This window comes from Rutidosis leptorrhynchoides, chromosome 5 (genome assembly GCF_046630445.1).
Source record: "Rutidosis leptorrhynchoides isolate AG116_Rl617_1_P2 chromosome 5, CSIRO_AGI_Rlap_v1, whole genome shotgun sequence".
Classification (NCBI taxonomy): domain Eukaryota; kingdom Viridiplantae; phylum Streptophyta; class Magnoliopsida; order Asterales; family Asteraceae; genus Rutidosis; species Rutidosis leptorrhynchoides.
In genome coordinates, this window is record NC_092337.1 from 286,281,482 (window position 1) to 286,302,275 (window position 20,794).

General features: G+C 32.8%; 2 protein-coding genes and 1 non-coding gene across 6 annotated transcripts; all 3 read left to right on the forward strand.

Annotated features, from left to right (window-relative positions):
* Positions 1–1,896: 1,896 nt before the first annotated feature.
* LOC139847375 (uncharacterized) lies at positions 1,897–7,823 on the forward strand. Of its 4 annotated transcripts, XM_071837043.1 has the most exons (6): positions 1,897–2,072; positions 2,327–2,368; positions 2,474–3,088; positions 4,070–4,377; positions 4,782–4,838; positions 5,275–5,498. In XM_071837043.1, exons 3-6 carry the CDS (start codon positions 2,640–2,642, stop codon positions 5,286–5,288), a joined length of 828 nt encoding a protein of 275 aa, XP_071693144.1. In that variant the 5' UTR covers positions 1,897–2,072; positions 2,327–2,368; positions 2,474–2,639; the 3' UTR covers positions 5,289–5,498. The 4 variants fall into 4 exon arrangements, with proteins under 4 accessions (XP_071693144.1, XP_071693142.1, XP_071693143.1 ...); XM_071837041.1 differs by having other exon boundaries at positions 2,327–3,088; XM_071837042.1 differs by lacking the exon at positions 2,327–2,368.
* Positions 7,824–8,674: 851 nt separating this feature from the next.
* Positions 8,675–10,417, forward strand: LOC139846618 (serpin-ZX-like). The gene is made up of 2 exons (XM_071836093.1): positions 8,675–9,061; positions 9,632–10,417. The coding sequence occupies exons 1-2, from the start codon at positions 8,675–8,677 to the stop codon at positions 10,415–10,417; spliced, it is 1,173 nt and encodes a 390-aa protein (XP_071692194.1).
* Positions 10,418–20,281: 9,864 nt separating this feature from the next.
* LOC139850799 (small nucleolar RNA R71) lies at positions 20,282–20,388 on the forward strand. Its single transcript, XR_011760179.1, has one exon. It is a non-coding gene; the product is annotated as a small nucleolar RNA R71 (small nucleolar RNA).
* The last annotated feature ends 406 nt before the right edge of the window (positions 20,389–20,794 follow it).

The following is a 20,794-nucleotide window of genomic DNA, read 5'->3' on the forward strand; positions in this document are numbered from 1 at the left end:
CCGACGGTTTTAATATATAATATAATATATATATATATATATATATATATATATATATATATATATATATATATATATATATATATATATATATATATAATTTTTAAGAATTAATTATATATTATATTATATTCATGTGTATAGTTGACTTGTAATTTTTAGTCCGTTGCGTCGCGCGTTGAGAATTGACTCTGGTCCCGGTTCCAGATTTTCGAACGTCCTTTCGTACTATTTAATATCTTGTACTTTGCGTTTTGCGTCTTGTACTCTTGTAATTTTGAGACGTTTCTCATAAATAATTTGAACCACTTTGATTGTACTTTGTACTTTTGAGCTTTTTGGTCGTTTGCGTCTTCAATTCGTCGTTTTCTTCTTTTGTCTTCGCACTTATTTATTTAAACGATTATTACATAAAAATAGAACAATAGTAACTAAAAGCTTTACATATTGGAAGGATATTGTGCCTAAATATATGTTCATTTGGAGCACTATCACCCGACGAAGTAAAAATCTGTGAAAGTGAGTTATAGTCCCACTTTTAAAATCTAATATTTTGGGATGAGAATACATGCAGTTTTGAAAATGATTTACAAAATAGGCATAAGTATTGAAACTACATTCTATGTTGAATCGTTATACCGGATATCGCCCTTGTTGAACTTGGTAACCTAAGAATTGGTGTTTATTATAATTGCCACCAATTGACGCGAATCCTAAAGATAGATCTATGAGCCATTGACAAGCCCCAGTCAGAGAATTTGAACTGCTTTAGTATTTCGATATTTATATATGGGGATATTCTAGATGCATTTGTTAATGTCGGTTACCAGGTGTTCAACCATACAAATGATTTTTTATGCAGATTGCATGTTATTGAAAGATGAAATCTTGTGGTCTATTATTACGATTTAATAAATATATAGGTTAAACCTATAACTCACCAACATTTTTGTTGACGTTTAAAGCATGTTTATTCTTAGGTGATTATTAAGAGCTTCCGCTGTTGCATGCTATTATATGGACAAGATTTGGTGTCAGCATGCTTGTATAATATTGTTTAAAACTGCATTCGAGATTTATTTTGTTGTAACATATTAATATTTGTAAACCAATATGTATTGGTAGTGTGTATGTGTGATATTTGTTAGATTATCATTTCTGGATAATTTAAATGGTGACTTTTTAACCTTGTCGATAAAATAAAGGTTATGGTTTGTTTTAAAAACAAATGCAGTCTTTGAAAAACGTCTCATATAGAGGTCAAAACCTCGCAACGAAATCAATTAATATGGAACGTTTATAATCAATATGAACGGGACATTTCATTCATGATAGTCGACAATAACTCAAATTAGTGTGAAACTAAATCGAAAATCATTAACAAAAGCGCAAACAGACACAATCAATTAGAAGATGGAAAAATAGAAGGCTTATGATCATCGAGGCCAATAATATAGACAACTCCGAACATATATTGAAATACATAACATCCCAGAACTGCCAGAATCTTCAAATCGATCAACATTTACATCAAATGAGTTCTTGCAGTCTGGGCCGTGCATATGCACGGCCAAAACCCTACTAATAGATATAGATAGAAGATAGATAGATAGATAGATAGATAGATACGAGGTCGTAAAGTTTTAACGAGGGGTGATGATTCGTACACCATCAATTTTTAGCCGTACACCACTAAACATGCTTTACAGTATTGTACAGTATAACATCATAATGCATATTTGGTAGTGTACGGCTAAAAACTGGTGGTGTACTGATCACCTGTCCTTGATATTTACGATTAGTAGCTTGCTCGTTACGTTATGAATCGACATTAACTTTTTATAAATAAGATTAGCATTGAAATTGATTTATCGTACGATAAACATAAAAATTGATTGATGATCTACTTCTATCACAACACATATTATATTTATGTAAATCTAAATCTAAATCTAATCTTAATCTAAATTAAGTTACTAATACGCGTCAAAAAAGTTGAAAAGACTGAATTCAGCTCACTGTAAATTATTCTCATTTGCAAATTTTCTATTGATCTTGGAGAGGTCAAGAAGGTATGTATTCATTTTCTATTTATTCATATCACAAAGTCAGTCAGTTCGGTTTCTATTATCGCTTTACTTCATAATAATCTAATATTTTGAACAATCATCGATAACCGTAAGATAATTTTATCAATTCGATTGATTTTTAGGTACACCGTATCAATCCTGATTCCAGAAATGTGAAAATCCTTAAATTATATAACAAAATTAGGTTAATAATTGAAACCCTAATCTTTTTTTATTTTATTTTTTTTCTAAGACAGATTGGGGTTTGTAATATGTGGCACTTCAACCAATTTCAGGGGGTTATTTTTTTACATTTCAACACACCTGTTAAAATGTATAGTGCGATTTTCAGTAAATTTTTTTTTTTTTTTTTTTTTTTTTTTTTTTTTTTTTTTTTGCTGCAGCTGAAGAATTTATGCAATCTTTGACCGCTTTACACGACTTAGCTTTACACAACTGAGCTAAGTCTTGTTAAGAACACACTTAAATAATTGAAAATGATCATAGTTGTGTGATATTATATTATGGATCCTGATTTGAACCTTGAAGAAAGAAAGAAAGTAAACCGCAATGGAAGCTTCGACTAGTAAAGACTATTCTACTTTTATGCCAACGACAAAATATAACAGCACGAAACCTGAAACCAACTACATGGACAAATCTGATACAGGAACTTTGTTGAATGCGCGGGATATAAAAGTTTGTAAAAATGAGGATATGGACGTTGACATAATAAACTGTACAAATGACGATGAGGATGTGGAAATTGACATAGTAAACTTTACGAATGATGACGAGGATGTAGAGGTTGATATAATAAATTGTGCAAATGATGATGAGCGTCATTCGGTTCAACTTCAGTCTGGTGATGCAACTGCCTCTTCAACTTCTTTTGATGACACATATGATGATGTCAGAAATTCTGAATTTGGAAGTGATAGTGAGGTTATGTCAGAATTTCGCGGGGATGTTGCGCCAATGCGAGGTTTCGGTGGATCAGCTTACGAGTTTCCAGTAAGGTATTGTCTCTTTAATGTCTTTTTTGGTCATATCTCCTTATATGTCTTGTCTTTTTTAGGTCTTGTACTACTAATTGGAAATGTTCTGCTAGATGAGTTTTATGGCATTCGAAATTCTAGGATAATTGTTCCTTTTTAACGAAGTATTGACTTATCGCTGTTTTTAGTAAAGGCTTTTTTTTTTTTTTTTTCCATTTACTTATGCTGTTTGGTTTGTGTTCATTGTTAATCATGTCGAATTAAAAAATTAGTTAAAAGGGAATGGGCCAAGTGGGTTGAACTGGTTTATATTCTTTCAAAGTCTATTTTCAATGCATGCATCCTTCTAAATTATTTTAGTAATAGGGCTACTGTAGTCAAACTGACACATTATAAATTATGGAGAAAATGCGTGAACTCGAAACGTTAACCTGCTTCATTTAGGCACCTACTAAAAATGGATTTGTTATAACATGCTATCTGAATCGCTCATCTTATGTAGGACATTGATTATATTTTGGGTTGCACATTAGCTTAGATTTACATTGATCTGAGCTCTACGGCAGTCGAATGGGGTTGAAATTTTTAGTGCTTGATTGGAATTTTGTACTGGACCATGTTAGACAGTGTTCTCAGCTTGAAATTTTTAGGACAGTTTTAACTGCTAATATATCATCATGATAGTAATGGTAACACTAGAAACTACTTTAATCTGTTCTCCAAATATATCAATTATAAACTTAGCCAACAGGACCACGTAACTATTTTCGTGAGAAACGCTAACCTAAATTAGCTTAATGTTTTTTATGTCTATATCAAAGTTGCTCTGTTTGCAAAACGATTGTATTAATGTGATAACTAGTTTTAATATGTACTTCAGTCATGCTAACATTGCTTAACTATTATGTTCTATATATAATATATTAATTAATATATTAATATATAATATATAATAATATAATAATAATAATGATAATGATGAATTAGATTGGGATTTTTCAGGAATAAAAGGGTGACATCTCATTGGAGAAAGTTTGTCCAACCTATTATGTGGCGTTGTAAATGGGTCGAAATGCAGCTTAGGAAATTACAGACTTTAACCGCTGAATATGATAAACAACTTGAAGGTTACTATCAAACAAAACATTTGCAGTATGGGAACTTTCAATTACGAGGTCTGTGTGCAAAGTCAATCCCATTTCTTCATGGCCCTCAAAGAACGAAACCCATGAAGAAAAAGAGACGAAAAAGACATGAAGAAACAGACAACGAAGAGTATATGTCACAACATAACTTGTTCTCATATTATGGTAAATACCCCTCTAATACTTATATACTACATGAACTCAAACAATGGATGATGGTCTTAGCGAAGATTGTCATATCGGGTTATGGGTCAAAGTGGGTTTAGATTGAAATGGGTCATTTTTGCTCTTGAAGCAGTTTGCAGCGTGCTGGATGGACGTGCCAACTCTTTTCTATCTTTTTATAGAAACTTAGTCCTTAATTATGATTAGAAAAACTGTTATTATTGCGTAAATATCACAATAGTATTCTAGATCTTTAAACGAGAACAATGTAGGAGGTTTTATGCATTTTAAAAAACTTCGCGTGACTATGGGCTTGTTTGGTCTATTCGACCCATTCATAAGTAAATGGGTCGAAATTGCTACAGCTATATGGTGGTTATGAGATTGATATAATTCATGTGCAGCTACTTGCGGGTCTCTCGCTCACGGTCCAACAATGGATGATGATCAACCTAATCTAGGTAAGTTAGAATGTATCTCTATCTCTATAGATTATATCTTATGGTGATTATTTTATAGCTTTGCTTATACCATGAAACCTAGACCGTTAAACCACCTTTAAGAAAGTTTTAATTATACCAACCTATATAATTTTTATAATTATTTCAAATACAACAATAAAGCTTTTATGATGTAATCATGTATAAGTATATAATCATGTATAAGCTTTGTTCAATTTCTATTCACGCGTCACTTTTAATCTGTTCTCCAAATATATCAATTATAAACTTAGCCAACAGGACCACGTAACTATTTTCGTGAGAAACGCTAACCAAAATTAGCTTTATATTAATGTGCTAACTAGTTTTAATATGTACTTCAGTCATGCTAACATGGTTTAACTATTATGTTCTATATAATGATATAATATGATGCATTAGATTGGGATGTTTTCAGGAAGAAAAGGGTGACATCTCATTGGAGAAAGTTTGTCCAACCAATTATGTGGCGTTGTAAATGGGTCGAACTGCAGCTTAGGAAGTTACAGACTTTAACAGCTGAATATGATAAAGAACTGGAAGGTTACTATCAAACAAAACATTTGCAATATGGGAACTTTGAATTAGGAGGTCGGTGTTCATAGTCAATCCCATTTGTTCATGACCCTCAAAGAACGAAACCCATGAAGAGAAAGAGACGAAAAAGACATGAAGAGACAGACAACGAAGAGTATATGTCACAACATAACTTGTTCTCATATTATGGTAAATACTCCTCTAATTCTTATATACTACTTGAACTCTAACAGTGGATGATGGTTTTAGCGAAGATTGTCAGATCGAGTTGGTATGGTTATGGGTCAAAGTGGGTTCAGATTGAAATGGGTCATTTTTGCTATTAGTTGAACTCTTGAAGCAGTTCGCAGCATACTGGATGGACGTGCCAACCCTTTTCTATTATTTTATAGAAACTTGGTCCTTAATTATGATTAGAAAAACTGTTATTATTGCATAAATATCACAATAATATTCTAGATCTTTCAATGAGAATAATGGAGGTTTATGCATTCTAAAAAACTTTGCGTGACTATGGGCTTGTTTGGTCTATTCAACCCATTCATAAGTAAATGAGTCGAAATTGCTACCCTATATGGTGGTTTATGAGATTGATATAATTTATGTGCAGCTACTTGCAGGTCTCTCACTCATGGTCCAACGATGGATGATGCTCAACCTAATCTAGGTAAGTTAGAATGTATCTCTATCTCTATAGATTATATCGTATGATGATTATTTAATAGCTTTGCTTCTAATGCTAATCTTATTGTTTATACCCCATGAAACCTAGACCGTTACACCGCCTTTAAGAAAGTTTTAATTATACCAACCTATTTAATTTTTATGATTATTTCAAATGCAACAATTAAGCTTTTATGATGTAATCATATATATAAGTATATAACTATTTATTCAATTTCTCATAATTTGATTACTTTATCGCCTACTTTGATTTCACGTTTCTCAAAAATTCATAGATGAATATTTTCCACTTGGAATTATTAAGTTCTATCGGAAACCAATGTCATTCACCAAGATTCATGGTTAATCTATATTATAGTTTCAAAAAAATCATTGGATCAAATTTCTAATTCTATATTTTTCCACTGGCAGCTCCTTCTCCATCAACCGATAAGAATGGTGGTAATGAATTTAGAGTTCTGGATGAATTGTTATCTCTTGACTTCAGATATGATTATTCATTAGAACGAATACTTTGGAAGATTGAAGTTGCACAGTCACACTTGTGTGAAATGAAGAACAGACTTGACACTGTAATGACCGATAACGCTCAAAGGATCTCGTCCACGGAAGACATGATCTTGCATGAATCTACGTATGTGTTGACATGTTCTGTTAAGGAATCTGATTTTCCAACAAACATGAATGGACCATCTGTAGTTGCTGATTTTGCATCTCAGCTAATGAAATTAAACACGGTTGAAGATTTGGTCAAACCAGATGATGAAGACTTGGGTCATGAAGAGCTTCCTGTTACTTTAAGGAAAAGAGTGAGTTTCAACTTTTTTTTTTTTTTTTTTTTTTTTACTGCCCACACATTCTGTATTTGTATTTTTTTTCCCCCTCGTAGAAATGCAATATCATCTTTAGTGAAGTAGGTGAACTTTTTGGTCACTGAAGATTCAAACTATACTTAAAAACTTTATTTATTTAAAGTAGGATCTGAATAACATCCTTGCACATCAGTAATGCTTGCAACTCGTTTATCCCAAATTTTATTCTCTTGAAACTGTTAAATAACATTTCCTTGATTTGAGGTAGCAATTATGACCCGTTTATTTATTAAGGAGTTTTTTTTGGGATATGTTCAATTTCTAATAAACGGATAAGGTTTTCCTTATGCTATCCGACGAGGATGATTATTTTTACTGAGATGTACGTAGCTTAACTTGGTTATTGAGACCTCTTACGAGGATATCAAGACCCCAACCACTCAACTATCTTTAGAGTAGTTTTCACGCGTTACTTGTATAACGAAAACAATAACATTCATTTGAATTCATGGTTATGTTCATCTAGAGTACGGATGGGATCTTGATATACAACCGTAGAGCAAAGAAGCCTCCACAAGATAATACCGGGGCTGTAAATCTTCATCAAATTGAGAATTTCCTAGTACCCAAAGAAAACAGCAATAGAACAGCGTTAGTTTCGGTTTCTGAAGATTCAAGCCAGAGTGAACAACCGCCTCCAAAAATACGTTCTATTTACAAATTAACCAGACCAAAAAACAAGAAGAGGAGGCCAGGTAGACCCCGGCGAAAAAGTTGTTCGAGCCGAAGAACTCAAGGTTAGGCCTTGGCAATTGGGAACATAATGTACATCCCCTGGACATCTTTATTCTATCATCTTATATTTCTTGTGCATATCATATATTGATATTGATGTTGGATTTGCATACTTTCTTTGAATACCATCTTTTTGGAGACGTGTATATATTAATTCTAGTAAATAACTAGATTGGGATGTTTTTTTTTTTTTTTTTTTTTTTCCTGAATTTGACTCTATTTTCATTTGCCTCGAGGGGTGTGGAGGGGTGTCTGATTCCATATCTTTTGCAGACCAAATTTCAGATTAAATGGCAGATTAAGTGACAAAGAAATATCAATTTTACTTACTGAATTAAAAGTTGTATAGAAACAGACTTTAAGTGGCAAGTAAACAGACCCTTAGTCCTAACGTTTTTTGCAATTACTGGTCTATGTTCATCGTCTGAATGCAAGAGGATTTAAATAAACGGATCTACAATTAAAAGTTTAATGACACAGACACGGTAATGAGGCCACGCAATAGTTTCTTTAATTCTTCATATTTAAAAACAAAATAACTTTAATTGTTAAGATGACATTTGGGATGACTTCGATCATCTTCAGTCGTTAGTCTTTGGAGAATAGGTCTTTAATTGTTTTTTTTTTTTTTTTTTGGCCCTCTAGATAGCAGCTAGAATGGTTGTTTATAAAAGATGACGTTAAAAATAAATTAACAATAATATTAATGTGAGATGCTGACTAATTTCTTATATAAATCATGTTTGAATTTCATCTGGATGAATCTTATGGAAGAAGTATACTTACATTATTACTTAAATGATCAATAATCAATAAAAATATACACTTTCATACTTCTACTCAAAATACGTACGTAGTCAAAGCCAGGTTCCTTAACAGCGTTGCTAAAACATCAGATATATATAGTGTTACCACTTGGTTACCACCACAATAGCAATTACACCATCTCATTAATCACTCAAGCTTTTTTCTTTAAATTCCTTCACAAAAATGGACACTCAATCATCAATTAGAAACCAAACCCATGTTTCAATCACACTTTCAAACCACCTGCTAAACAAATCCCACAACTCAAACGTTGTTTTCTCTCCGCTTTCAACCCATGTCGTTTTAAATTTGATCGTGGCAGGTTCCAAAGGCGAAACACTTGACCAATTGCTATCATTTTTGAAAGCAAAAAACATCGATGAACTCAACGCTCTTTCTTCACAAGTTGTGTCCTTGATCATGTTAGACGGTAGCCCAGTTGGTGGGCCACAGTTGTCTTTGGCAAATGGGGTTTGGGTTGAGCAAACTGTTTCTCTTAAACCTTCTTTTAAACAGGTTGTGGAAACTGTTCATAAAGCTACTTGTAATCAAGTCGATTTCAAAACCAGGGTCAGTTCTATGTTACTTGCATTTGTTACTTTATTATTTAGAATGTTTAAATTCTCAATATTTTGCTTAGTTCCTGCTAAAAATAATCAAACTCATAGAAGTAGAATCATCATGTAGTAAAATAAAATTTAGTAATAATTAATAAAGCGCCGGATCAAATAATTATGTGAGTTTGTTCCTCATAGTATATGACTTTGAAACATCCATGGAGGTCCCGGACTAGCCTCGACTAGTCCCGACTAGGCGAAACTTTTAGTAGTCCACCAAGTCCCCGACCAATCTTCGATTTGGTCAATTTATTCAATCAAAGTTGTCGAAAGATTAATTTATTCAGTTAAAGTCGGAATTAATCAGTTCAAAGTCGGATTTATTAGGTCAAAGCAAGTCAAATAAAGCTAAAAGTCCAAGTTGATCAACGTACAACTAGTCTTAGTCTATGACTAGTCTCCGACATGCCCGATTAGTTTCTAAATGTTCCCAACTAGCGACTTTTATAACCTTAAACATATTTAATTGCCTTATATATACAGTGATTGCTAATACTTGCATGTACGTCTCTGTTTATTGAAGGCTATTGAGGTGGCTAAAGAAGTGAATTTGTGGGCCGAAAAACAAACTAATGGTCACATCAAAGACATACTTCCTGCTGGCGCGGTTAACAACGTTACTAGGCTCATCTTTGCAAATGCAATCTATTTTAAAGGAGCCTGGAGTGAGAAGTTTGATCCGTCAAAGACAAAAAACTATGATTTTCACCTTTTTGATGGTAGCAAAGTTCTAGTACCCTTCATGACCACCAAGAAAAAACAGTTCCTACGTAAATATGATGATTTCAAAGTATTGTGTCTTCCATATGAAACTGGTAAAGATAAACGCCGTTTCACAATGTGCATCTTCCTCCCAGATGCAAAAGACGGACTCCCATCTTTGATACAGAAAGTTGGCTCGCAATCTGACTTTTTGGAGCGTCACATTCCACACCAAAAAGTAGAGGTCGGGCAATTTTTGGTCCCAAAGTTTAAGATCTCATTTGGGTTTGAAGCTTCTGACATGTTGAAAGAATTAGGCCTCTTGTTGCCTTTCACCAGCACTGAAGGTTTAAGTGAAATGGTCAACTCTTATGCAAATGAAAAGTTATATGTTTCGAGCATTCAACATAAATCATTTGTGGAGGTGAACGAAGAAGGTACAGAAGCTGCAGCAGTCACTGCAACCGTCTTTGTATTCGCATCCTTGGGAAGGACTTATCCTAAGGTTGACTTTGTGGCAGATCATCCGTTTTTGTTTATGATTAAAGAGGATACAAGTGGAGCTATGTTGTTTATGGGCCAGGTTGTTGACCCAACTATCAACTGATGTGGTTGTTGACATCTTTGTATATGATGATAGTTGTACTTTGATTCTAAATAAGTTATTTTATCTAAGGGTGGGAAAATAAATTATAAGGAGTGTTTGATTATGCGTTTTAGATCATTAGAATTTGATAATCAATTGTACCAAGACATATTTTTGGATTTGATTATGCCGGTTGATAAAAAGTCAATATAATAACCGAAATTTGAAGTGTGTGGAATATAAGATTATTTGATATGTTAACATGCAAAATTATAAAATGAACATTCTTTTTTAATAATATATATATATATATATATATATATATATATATATATATATATATATATATATATATATATATATATATATATATATATATATATATATATATATATATAGTATGTGTAGTCTTTGAATATATTATTGTTTTAAATTTATATGCAAACTAGTTTTATGAGCCCGTCCTTTAGACGGAAATTGTAAATATTAGGTTTTAAAATCGTTAGAAGTGATGACAATTACAGATGTTATCGATCAAATGTACATTATAATTAGAAACATGAAAACGTAAATAAAATAAAATTATTACATGATAATCATCTATAGAAGAGCCGTGATTTGCTTGGTAGTTTAATATTAAATAAAAATAATTATTAAATTTTATCTTAAATATAATAAGCAAGGGGATTTTAAGGCTTCAATTTCAGAATTGAAATTCAATTAACCAATTAAAATTTAATATTCTCTAATTAAGTATATTATTATATGTAACAACCCAACTTTTTTCGTTTACTATCGTTACTTGTCCGTTAAGTATTTAATGGTGGTTACTTAGACTTGTGTGTTTAATAGAATTAAATGCATACTTATCAGAGAGATTCTTGAATTAGTACGTTATATTAATTTATGAACTTATTTCGAAAAGTGAAATAACTAGAAAACGTTACGGTTAAGTTAATCGCCTAGAAAGCTTTTCAGTTTACGGAACTCAGAAATATGACGAAATAATTATTTTCAATAATTATTTACTTTAAGAAAAACTAATTTAATTTATTATTTATTTAATGAATTAAATCCGGTGATTTTGTTTCAACGACTAATTAATGTTCCGGAGACCCGGTACGGTTAACGGCACACGAAACGGACCACGCGCATTCAAGTAATTAAGCAAAACGAGACCAGGACACCCCTTATAGGGCCATATGGCCGAACCCCCCATGAACCCCCCTAATTGGACTATTACTTGGGCTACAAGGTGACTAGTTACTTAATTAAGGCCCTAAATCTAACTATAAATAGAAGCTTAATCCCTTAAACCCTCCCCTTTGTTTTTTTGGCCGAAATTTTGCTCCCTCTCCCCTCTTGGAAGCCGTCGGCCATCACCACCCCACAACCACCATCACAAGTTGAAATTAGAAGGAACCCCGTACACGAACGTTGTTGCTTTGATCGTTCTCTACACGTTTGTGTGATCAATTTAATCATTTGAGGTATAACTAGTAACCCTAATTTTATTAATTCAGTTTTTTGTTCAATTACATGGTGTAATCAAGTCTAGTGCTCAGTTAATGGTGTCTAGTGTCGTTCTTTATCGTTTGATTGCGTAATTAACGTTGTATGTATGAAAAATGAATTTGTATTTTAATGATCTAATTTAATTGACATGATATCTGGTCTTGTAATATGTTTAATTAGAAAGATATCGAAAAGTTATTAATTTTAGACTTCGATTTTGCGTGATTTCGTTATCTTATGCTCAAGATATGCTTAATCGAAGTTTTCGTTAGGGTTTGCATGATATACGAATTTTCTGAGTTGCATGCTTTGTGTTTTAGCTTATATAAAGTGTACTACTGTATTCCTTGTGAAAATTTATGCAATTTAGACTTAATATTTGCGTCAAAAGGTTAAGTAATGCTCCCGTTATGTCAAAACGAAGATTTGATTTTTAAAGTGAGCTGAATCGTTTTTCAAAGTTACATAAAAATTGTTAGAGTGAACTAGGAATTGATTGAGACTTTGATATTCTGGAATATGTTAGTTTATATGTTACTTGACATGTTTCATTTGTATGCGGACTTACAAGAACGTGATTTTCCATGAGATCTATGCTCGTCTAAATGATATGTCTGTTTGATGAACAAAACTGACGATTCTGTAAAGGTTTGCAAAACATTACAAATTGGCTAAAGCAATGTTTCAGATTATTTTATCACTAAAATTTTGAGATGACTCCAATTGGTCGTTCATCAAAATATATTTTCTATATTTTATGAAAAATGTTTAAAAGCTGACGCGCGGGCAGAAATTTCTGTAATGAACTATGATTAGACCCCTTATGAATTCTGACTTTTATTTATTGTATGAGGCTTTGGCTGTACTTTTTGGAATATATTTTAAGTGTAGTTAAGATCTGGAGTTGTTCATGATTTAATGATTTATGTGCTATGAGCTATAGTTGGATCTTTCTACGACGTACGAATTTCTAAGGCATGTTCTAAGGTGCAAAAGTGCAATGTGCTTAATTATGACTTGTAAAGTGATACTTGACCTAGGTTTGACTTATTGATCATGTTTGTGTGACCTACTGAGATGTTTGACTTTAGTTGACCACTTTTACCGAGTTAACTTTAGGATTGACTTTGGTTGACTTTTGTTGACTTGCTTGGATTAGTTGACTTTTACTTGTTCGTTGAGTCAGTCTGAGCACTAGCACTTTGCGTACACTATGGGTTGACATGTTTTGACCTATAAGTGTATACTTAAGATGATTTACTTATTTAGGTTACGTTGTTCAATCGAGATTGTTTGACAACCGTACGTTTTACTAAGAAATTACAAGTGCTTTTGCTAAGGCGAGTCTACGATCCCTACTATATTTTTACAGGGATAAGATGCATGCTTTTTACAAATGTTTTACATATTAGGCACAAGTAACTTAAATGACTATACATATGAGTTCAGATCAAATATCCCTTAGCTTGATTATATTAGTTACTTTGTAAGCTCGACTTATAGGGACGGTACCGTTAGGTTTGACAGACCTCGCCTAAACATGACAGGCGTCTATTTTGTTATTACTCGTACACTTGATCGGTGTATGCAATGATAGGGTAAACTAAAGACGTGTGCTCGGCTCACGCAAAGGTTAAAGCTTTATAATCAAGTGCTCATGATAATGTATACTTTTCCTATGATGTTTCCTAAGAAAATCTTGTGGCCTAACTTACGAAATTATTTACTAAACCTGTAGTTTCACTCAACGTTTTTCGTTGACGTTTTGCATGTTTCATCTCAGGTACATAGAGGTAGTGCTTCCGCTTAATTGAAGTTATTATGCTGGTTGCTGATAGAACTGGACGGCGTCCAGCATATTTATCATTTTCATTTCAAGAACAAATATTCGCATTTAAACTATTTTGTTTCAAGATGTTTTGAGTTCATATACATTAGTCATTTATGTCAAACATTTTCAAGTTACATTTTCTTTAATAAATGACTTGATTTGATAAGTGATGCGAATACTTTTCGGAAAAGTCACATATAGAGGGCGTGACCACTAAACTGTGGGACCAGGAGTTAATATTCCTGATGTGTGCAGCGGTGTATACGAAATAGTATTATTTTTATTACAACATACGATACAAATTACACAAGTTATTTATTTATTTATAGAATGGATATACCTAAACCTTGCTACAACATTTATAGGCAGTGTACCTAATCGTAGAGTAGTGTAGTTTTTAGTAAGTCCGATTCGTTCTACAGGGAGCTAGCTGAGTTTAACGCTATATTTTTATTAACTATTTTATATATATATATATATATATATATATATATATATATATATATATATATATAAGTAGTAATATTATTATAAAAAGGGGGGTTTACCATTTAATGACCGGTTTGTCGATTTTAAATAAAGCGTAAAGATAAATGACGATAATTAAAATGCGTAAAATAAATAACAATGACGAAATATAAAATTGCGAATAATAAAATGACAGTAATTAAAAGTACGATGAGAAATACAATAAAAGAATTATGCTTATTTAAACTTCCGTAATCATGATGTTTGACGTTTTGATTTTAATTAATTGTTACCCGGGTTAATTGTCCTTTATCCTAGTTTATTCGATACCTATCTGGTTTTTGTCCATAATAGTCCATCGGTCATAATTATAAAATGCTCGTCAAATTAACCTTATTCCCGAAGTCAAATATTCCAACTAATTAGGGATTCGAACTGTAACAAGGTTTTAATACTTTGTTAATAATTACACCAGGTTATCGACTGCGTGTAATCCAAGGTTTTAATACTTTGTTAACAATTACACCAATTATCCTTGTATGTAATCCACCCCTGTTTTAATGAGATATGAATATTAATTTACCCACTTGATCAGAATGAATAATCAATTACCCAACCCGAATAATTAATTAAATGATCGTAAAAGATGTCGTATAAAGGTCACTAAATTGAACATACATAATCATTTTAATAATTATTAGATTAACTAATTTGAAGATAGGTTCGACAGATTCTAATGAGTTGTCATTCGATTAGACAATACCATCTATCTATTAATAGTCAATAGTCCAATATCCACAAGTGTCGGTCTTTCGTCCAAACCTTAATTATGGTACAAAATCTAATAACCCCGTCTTAATATTTAGTCTAACATCACGATTACTTTGGCTCAAATAAGCAAAATAATAACTTAGTTACGAGACATTAAATTAAAAAGGAAGAACATAGCTTACAGTGGTGATTAATTGCGTAGCGTTGCACGGACAGAATTTTTAACTTACAAAACCTTAAAACATTTCCTACATTAACCCAATTATTATTAAACTTAATTTAAACTTAATATTATAAATATATATATATGTTTTTGTTACAGAGAAGGAAAAGAAAAAGATGTTAAAAACTCGTCGAATTCGCTGGCTTTTATAGGACCTGGCCACCATTTCCCTGCCATGCGATCGCATGGGAATAAGGCAGCCAGGCCATGCGATCGCATGGCCAGCTGGATCCAGCTCAATCACTTTGTTTTCTAGTTTTGCCGACGTTTTATTTAAATATATATAATATATATAATTTATATTAATTATATATATATATATATATATATATATATATATATATATATATATATATATTATATTATATTATATTATATTATATTCTTGTACATAGTTGACTTGTAATTTTAGGACCGTTGCGTCGCGCGTTGATAGTTGGCTCAGGTCCCGGTTCCGGATTTTCGAACGTCCTTTCGTACGCAGAGATATCTTGTACTTTGCGTTTGGCGGCTTGCACTCTTGTAATTTTTAGACGTTTCTTATCATTAAATTGAACCACTTGAATTATATCTTGTACATTTGAGCTTTTTGGTCATTTGCGTCTTCAAATCGTCATTTTCTTCTTTTGTCTTCGCACTTATTTATTTAAACGAATATTACATAAAAATAGAACAATTACAACTAAAAGCTTTACATATTGGAAGGATATTGTGCCTAAATATATGTTCATTTGGAGCACTATCAAATATCCCCACACTTGAGCGTTGCTTGTCCTCAAGCAATACATAACTTAAAATAAAATCACACTTCACTCGAATCACTTTTTTTTTCTCACACTTTATACATCAGTGATTTTGATACGGCGGTATGAACAATGATAGTAACGATGTGGTTTACAGTCCCACATGACTATAAAAATTTAGATCCTTTAAGGAAATTGGATCTTTATGAAAACATTTGATCTTTTGAAAATTCATTCTAGCTTTTACCCTAGATAAGTTTTCCGGAATAACCCTTCACCGATGTTTGCAAATTATTTTTGTGGGTTTTGTGGGTTTCAGTTTTGAAAATTTTAGCTCAAACACTTGTGGTTTTGTGTCACCCACTTGCTAATCCTTGTATTAAGAAAGCAACACGTCCAGTATACTTGTTCCGTATATTACCTTTCGGTAAACTACCGTCCGGTTGTAAAGGAAAGCGTTGAACAAGCAACTGTTAAGGCAATGTCTAATGACATGCAGATGTTCATGGATTACAACGTGTCGGATGCAATTACTATCCTTTGTAAGAGCAATAGTAAAGATCACCCTATAATTTTTCGGTCTGGCACAAGGTCCTGTCTTTGACCATGCTATGCAACCACCGTTCTTACGGTTGATACTCGATTTGGTTCAGGTGACCTAATGAATTCCAGTGAATTCTTAGGATTTTACGTTCAATGGTAATGAACGCATTGAAAATAGGTTTTTAGAAAACAAATCGGTTTTATTTTGATCAAAATATTTTCTCGTTCAAACTCGAGTTTAGATATCATTGAATTCCAACAGTTTGTAATTCTCAATCTTTAAAGTCAATCTCAAGGATTGAGTAATATCAGGCTTAAAAGCCGATTTTTAATCTTTAAGGAGATTATCCTTTCTGGGGGTCTGATTCATTAGTCTTATCAAGCTAATTTGCACTGCACCCTTCCCATTTTACGAGACAGATCCTCTCATGGCTAGGATAAGTCTGACCACTTGGCGACCCTGTTTGATGTTGAGGTCTGTGGATTTCCTGCTGATTTTAGAGATGACTTTTCTAGATTTTTCGTCAACCTACAGCTGGTCTGGATGACAACTTCCTGACCTAAATCAAGAAGCATGTGTCTTTTTCGGAAGACTTTACTTCCTTTTAATGATGGAATTGATTCATTGTGTAGATCCATCTTTCTTTCAAATGTATTACAATAAATCGGGTAAAACTGATTAGTTTAGTCCAAAGCAAAAGTACCTGCAATAATCTTGTACAAATATGTGATATATGTTTTGAAGAACTTGGTAAATTCTTCCCACACTTAGCTTTAATTTATTCTTTTCTTTGCCTTTTTATTCTCCTTTATTTTAAATGAATTCAAGCGTTTTGGGTTGTTTCTCCATTTTTGTTCTCTCCGAGGTAACAATAATTTCGGTATTAACACCTAGTTTTATCGTTCATAAATATGTATAAACATGATTTTGAATTCATTTAGTTGAAAATTTTTCAAATTTTCACAACATTTGGCAATTAAACTAAGTGTAAACCTAAGAGAATTTATAACCCTTCCCCACACTTGAGATCATACAATGCCCTCATTTGATTGAAATCTGACTACAATTATAAATTCATGAGGATGATTAGTGTAGAAAAGTGATTAAAAATACCGAGTTTGCAAACATATTATTTTATATCACATTTGATATTTTGCGTCTTGTCGTCAAAATTAGTAGCTTTTGCTGAACTTTAATGTCAGTCTTTGAAAATGCGTTGTTTTATCCTGTTTTGTACATAAGATAAACTACAAACATATATATATATATATATATATATATATATATATATATATATATATATATATATATATATATATATATATATATATATAAAACCTTTATTTATTAAAACAATTTAAATGATTAATTTTTTAAAATTTTGTTTCCTTTTACTTTAGATAGTTTCGGTACGTTTACCTAGTCCGTCCCTCGACAAAATTTAAAAATTGTCGTTTTTAAAGCGATTGTTTAAAAGCAAAGATTTTTGGGTTTTTTTAATTTTTTTGGTATACTTTAGATCAATAAAATTAAAAATAATAATAACAAAATTTTTCGCCCCGCCCTCGGGTAAAGCAATTTCGGTTCCATGACCTAGTCTTCAACTTACGATGAATTTTAAAAATTATTTTTTTAAACTTAATGAAATAAAGTAATTTTTTTTCACACAAAACTTAAATTTAAAAATGCGTCTTAATTTCATACAAAACCTACAAAACAAAAATTCAGAATGGGGGGAGAAAACTAGTTCTTTAGTGTCTGCTAGTGGAAAAGACCAATTGAATTCCATTCTCGGAACTACACGAGAACAGAACAACTAACCCTAGACAGCATTACTTCTTAGAACATTTGAATCTCCCCACACTTAGGTAGATGTGGTGTCGAATTTGTGATTAACTTCATTGTCAATTTCTCTTGGACCATAATCAACTTGCATATCTGTGACTTTTGCTTTAAGCCATTGGTCAGATTCCTGTGTAATATCCACAAATTCAACTAGTTTCGCCTTTTATTTAGGCGAAAGATTTGATACTAACCGGTTACATAACTTAAATTTCCCCTTGGTTCTAGCATTGCGAATCTGTTTAATAAGTTTCTTCATTGAACTGTTAATAACGGGGTCATTTAATTTCGTATCAACAACGGGGTTCTTTGTTATCAAGTCATTATTAGGTGTTACTTCATCTTCCCCACACTTAGGCGTTTTATTATTGTTAAGTACTACCGTTGGAGTTGATAAAACAATATGCTTCTCATCGATCATTTTTATCGGTTCAACGGTTTTGGTTGGTGGAGATTTAGACTTTCGACTCACAAATGTGATCGATTTTTCACTATCACTAAGTGTCATTCTACCCTCTCTTACATCAAATAACATCCCGGTGGACGCTAAGAATGGTCGACCTAAAATTAGAGGAATGTTTGAGTCCTCTTCTATGTCAATGACAATGAATTCGACTAAAAAGGTTAAATTACCCACTTGAACGGGTAGGTCGTCAGCAATTCCAACTCTGTGCTTAATGGTTTGATCAAAGAGTCGAACACTCATCTCTGTTGGACTTAACTCACCTACTACTAATCTCTTATATAATGAAAGAGGCATAACACTCACACTCGCCCCTAAATCTGCTAGTGCATCATACATGACACAATCACTAAGTAGACAAGGAACAATAAATTCACCCGGATCACCCAACCTGGGTGGAGGTTTTGGTGGAACTGTCTTTACTGGGTTTACTTCTACGGTTTTTGTTTCTTGTATTTTCTTATTATTCTTCTTCTTCTTCTTTCCAGAGGTATCACAAACTTTATTAACTATTACTTGCTCATACTCAACTCCTTTTCTTGGAAACGGGATGGGTGGTCTGTATGGTGGCACCACTGGCTTTACATACTCGGGTGGTGGTGGTGTTGTAACTTCTTCATTGTTACTCACATCTAAAACATTCCCATCTTCTGATACTGGTTTTTCAGAATTTGTTGAAACCATATTAACATTCTCATTCCGAGGATTTATTTCAGTATTACTTGGTAGCTTTCCTTGTTCCCTCTCACTCATCATGCTAGCAAGAGTACCTACGTGTTTTTCTAGATTCAAAATGGAAGCTTGTTGAGTTCTTAATGACTGATCAAACCTCTCATTCATTTGGGTTTGAGTTGTAATAAATCGTGTTTGAGATTCCATTAGCTTTGCCATCATTTCTTCCAGATTTGGATTTTTCTCTTCGGTTTGTTGTGGTGGTTTATACAAGCCAGGTCTTTGTTGATTTAAAGTGTTGTTTTGAGTTGGTTGGTTATTCGGACCTTGTTGATTGTATGAGTTATTGTTGGGTCCATTTGGATTGTAAAGAATGTTTTGATTTCGATTAAAGTTTGGCCTTGGCAGTTGATAATTATTCTGATAATTATTTCCCGGCCTTTGGTTCATGTATGAAACATATTCACATTGTTCCATCGTTTATTCAATGTGACAATCTTTCGTTAAGTGTGGTCCACCGCATTGCTCACAACTGATTCGTATTGCTTGAATATCTTTATTCATCTTTTCCATTCGTCTCTCGAAAGCATCTATTTTTGCAAAAACGGAATCAAAGTCATGGCCGCTTTAGATGATCTAACGATATATTTTTCTTGATGCCACTCATGTGAGTGGGAAGCAGTGTTATCAATAATTTTATAAGCTTCAGTTGCGGTTTTCTTCATAATGGAACCACCAGCTGCTATATCGATGTCTTTTCGTGTAGTAATGTCGCATCCTTGGTAGAATATTTGTACTATTTGATAAGTGTCTAAACCATGTTGAGGACATCCTCTCAACAACTTTCTGAATCTTGTCCACGCCTCATATAATGTTTCATTTGGCTTTTACGTGAACGTAACAATTTCTCCTTGAAGTCTCACGGCTTTAGATGCCGGAAAGAATTGTTTAAGAAAATTTTCAACTAAAACATCCCATATATCAATCGCCCCTTTAGGTAATGATTCTAACCAATCTTTGGCTTCTCCCTTTAAAGTCCAGGGAAACAACATGAGATAGATCTGTTCATCCTCAAGTTCTCTGATTTTGAATAGAGTACAGATCCTATTAAAGGTTCGAAGATGTTTATTTGGATTTTCCTTCGGTGCACCACTAAATTGGCATTGATTAGTTACCATGTGTAGGATTTGTCCTTTGATTTTATAATCTGGCGCATTAATGTCTGGCTTAATAATGGCATGACCTTGGCCAATGCGTGTGGCTCTCATTCGGTCTTCCATACTTAGAGGTTCCGAATTTTCCATGATTGAATTTGTTGAATCTGAA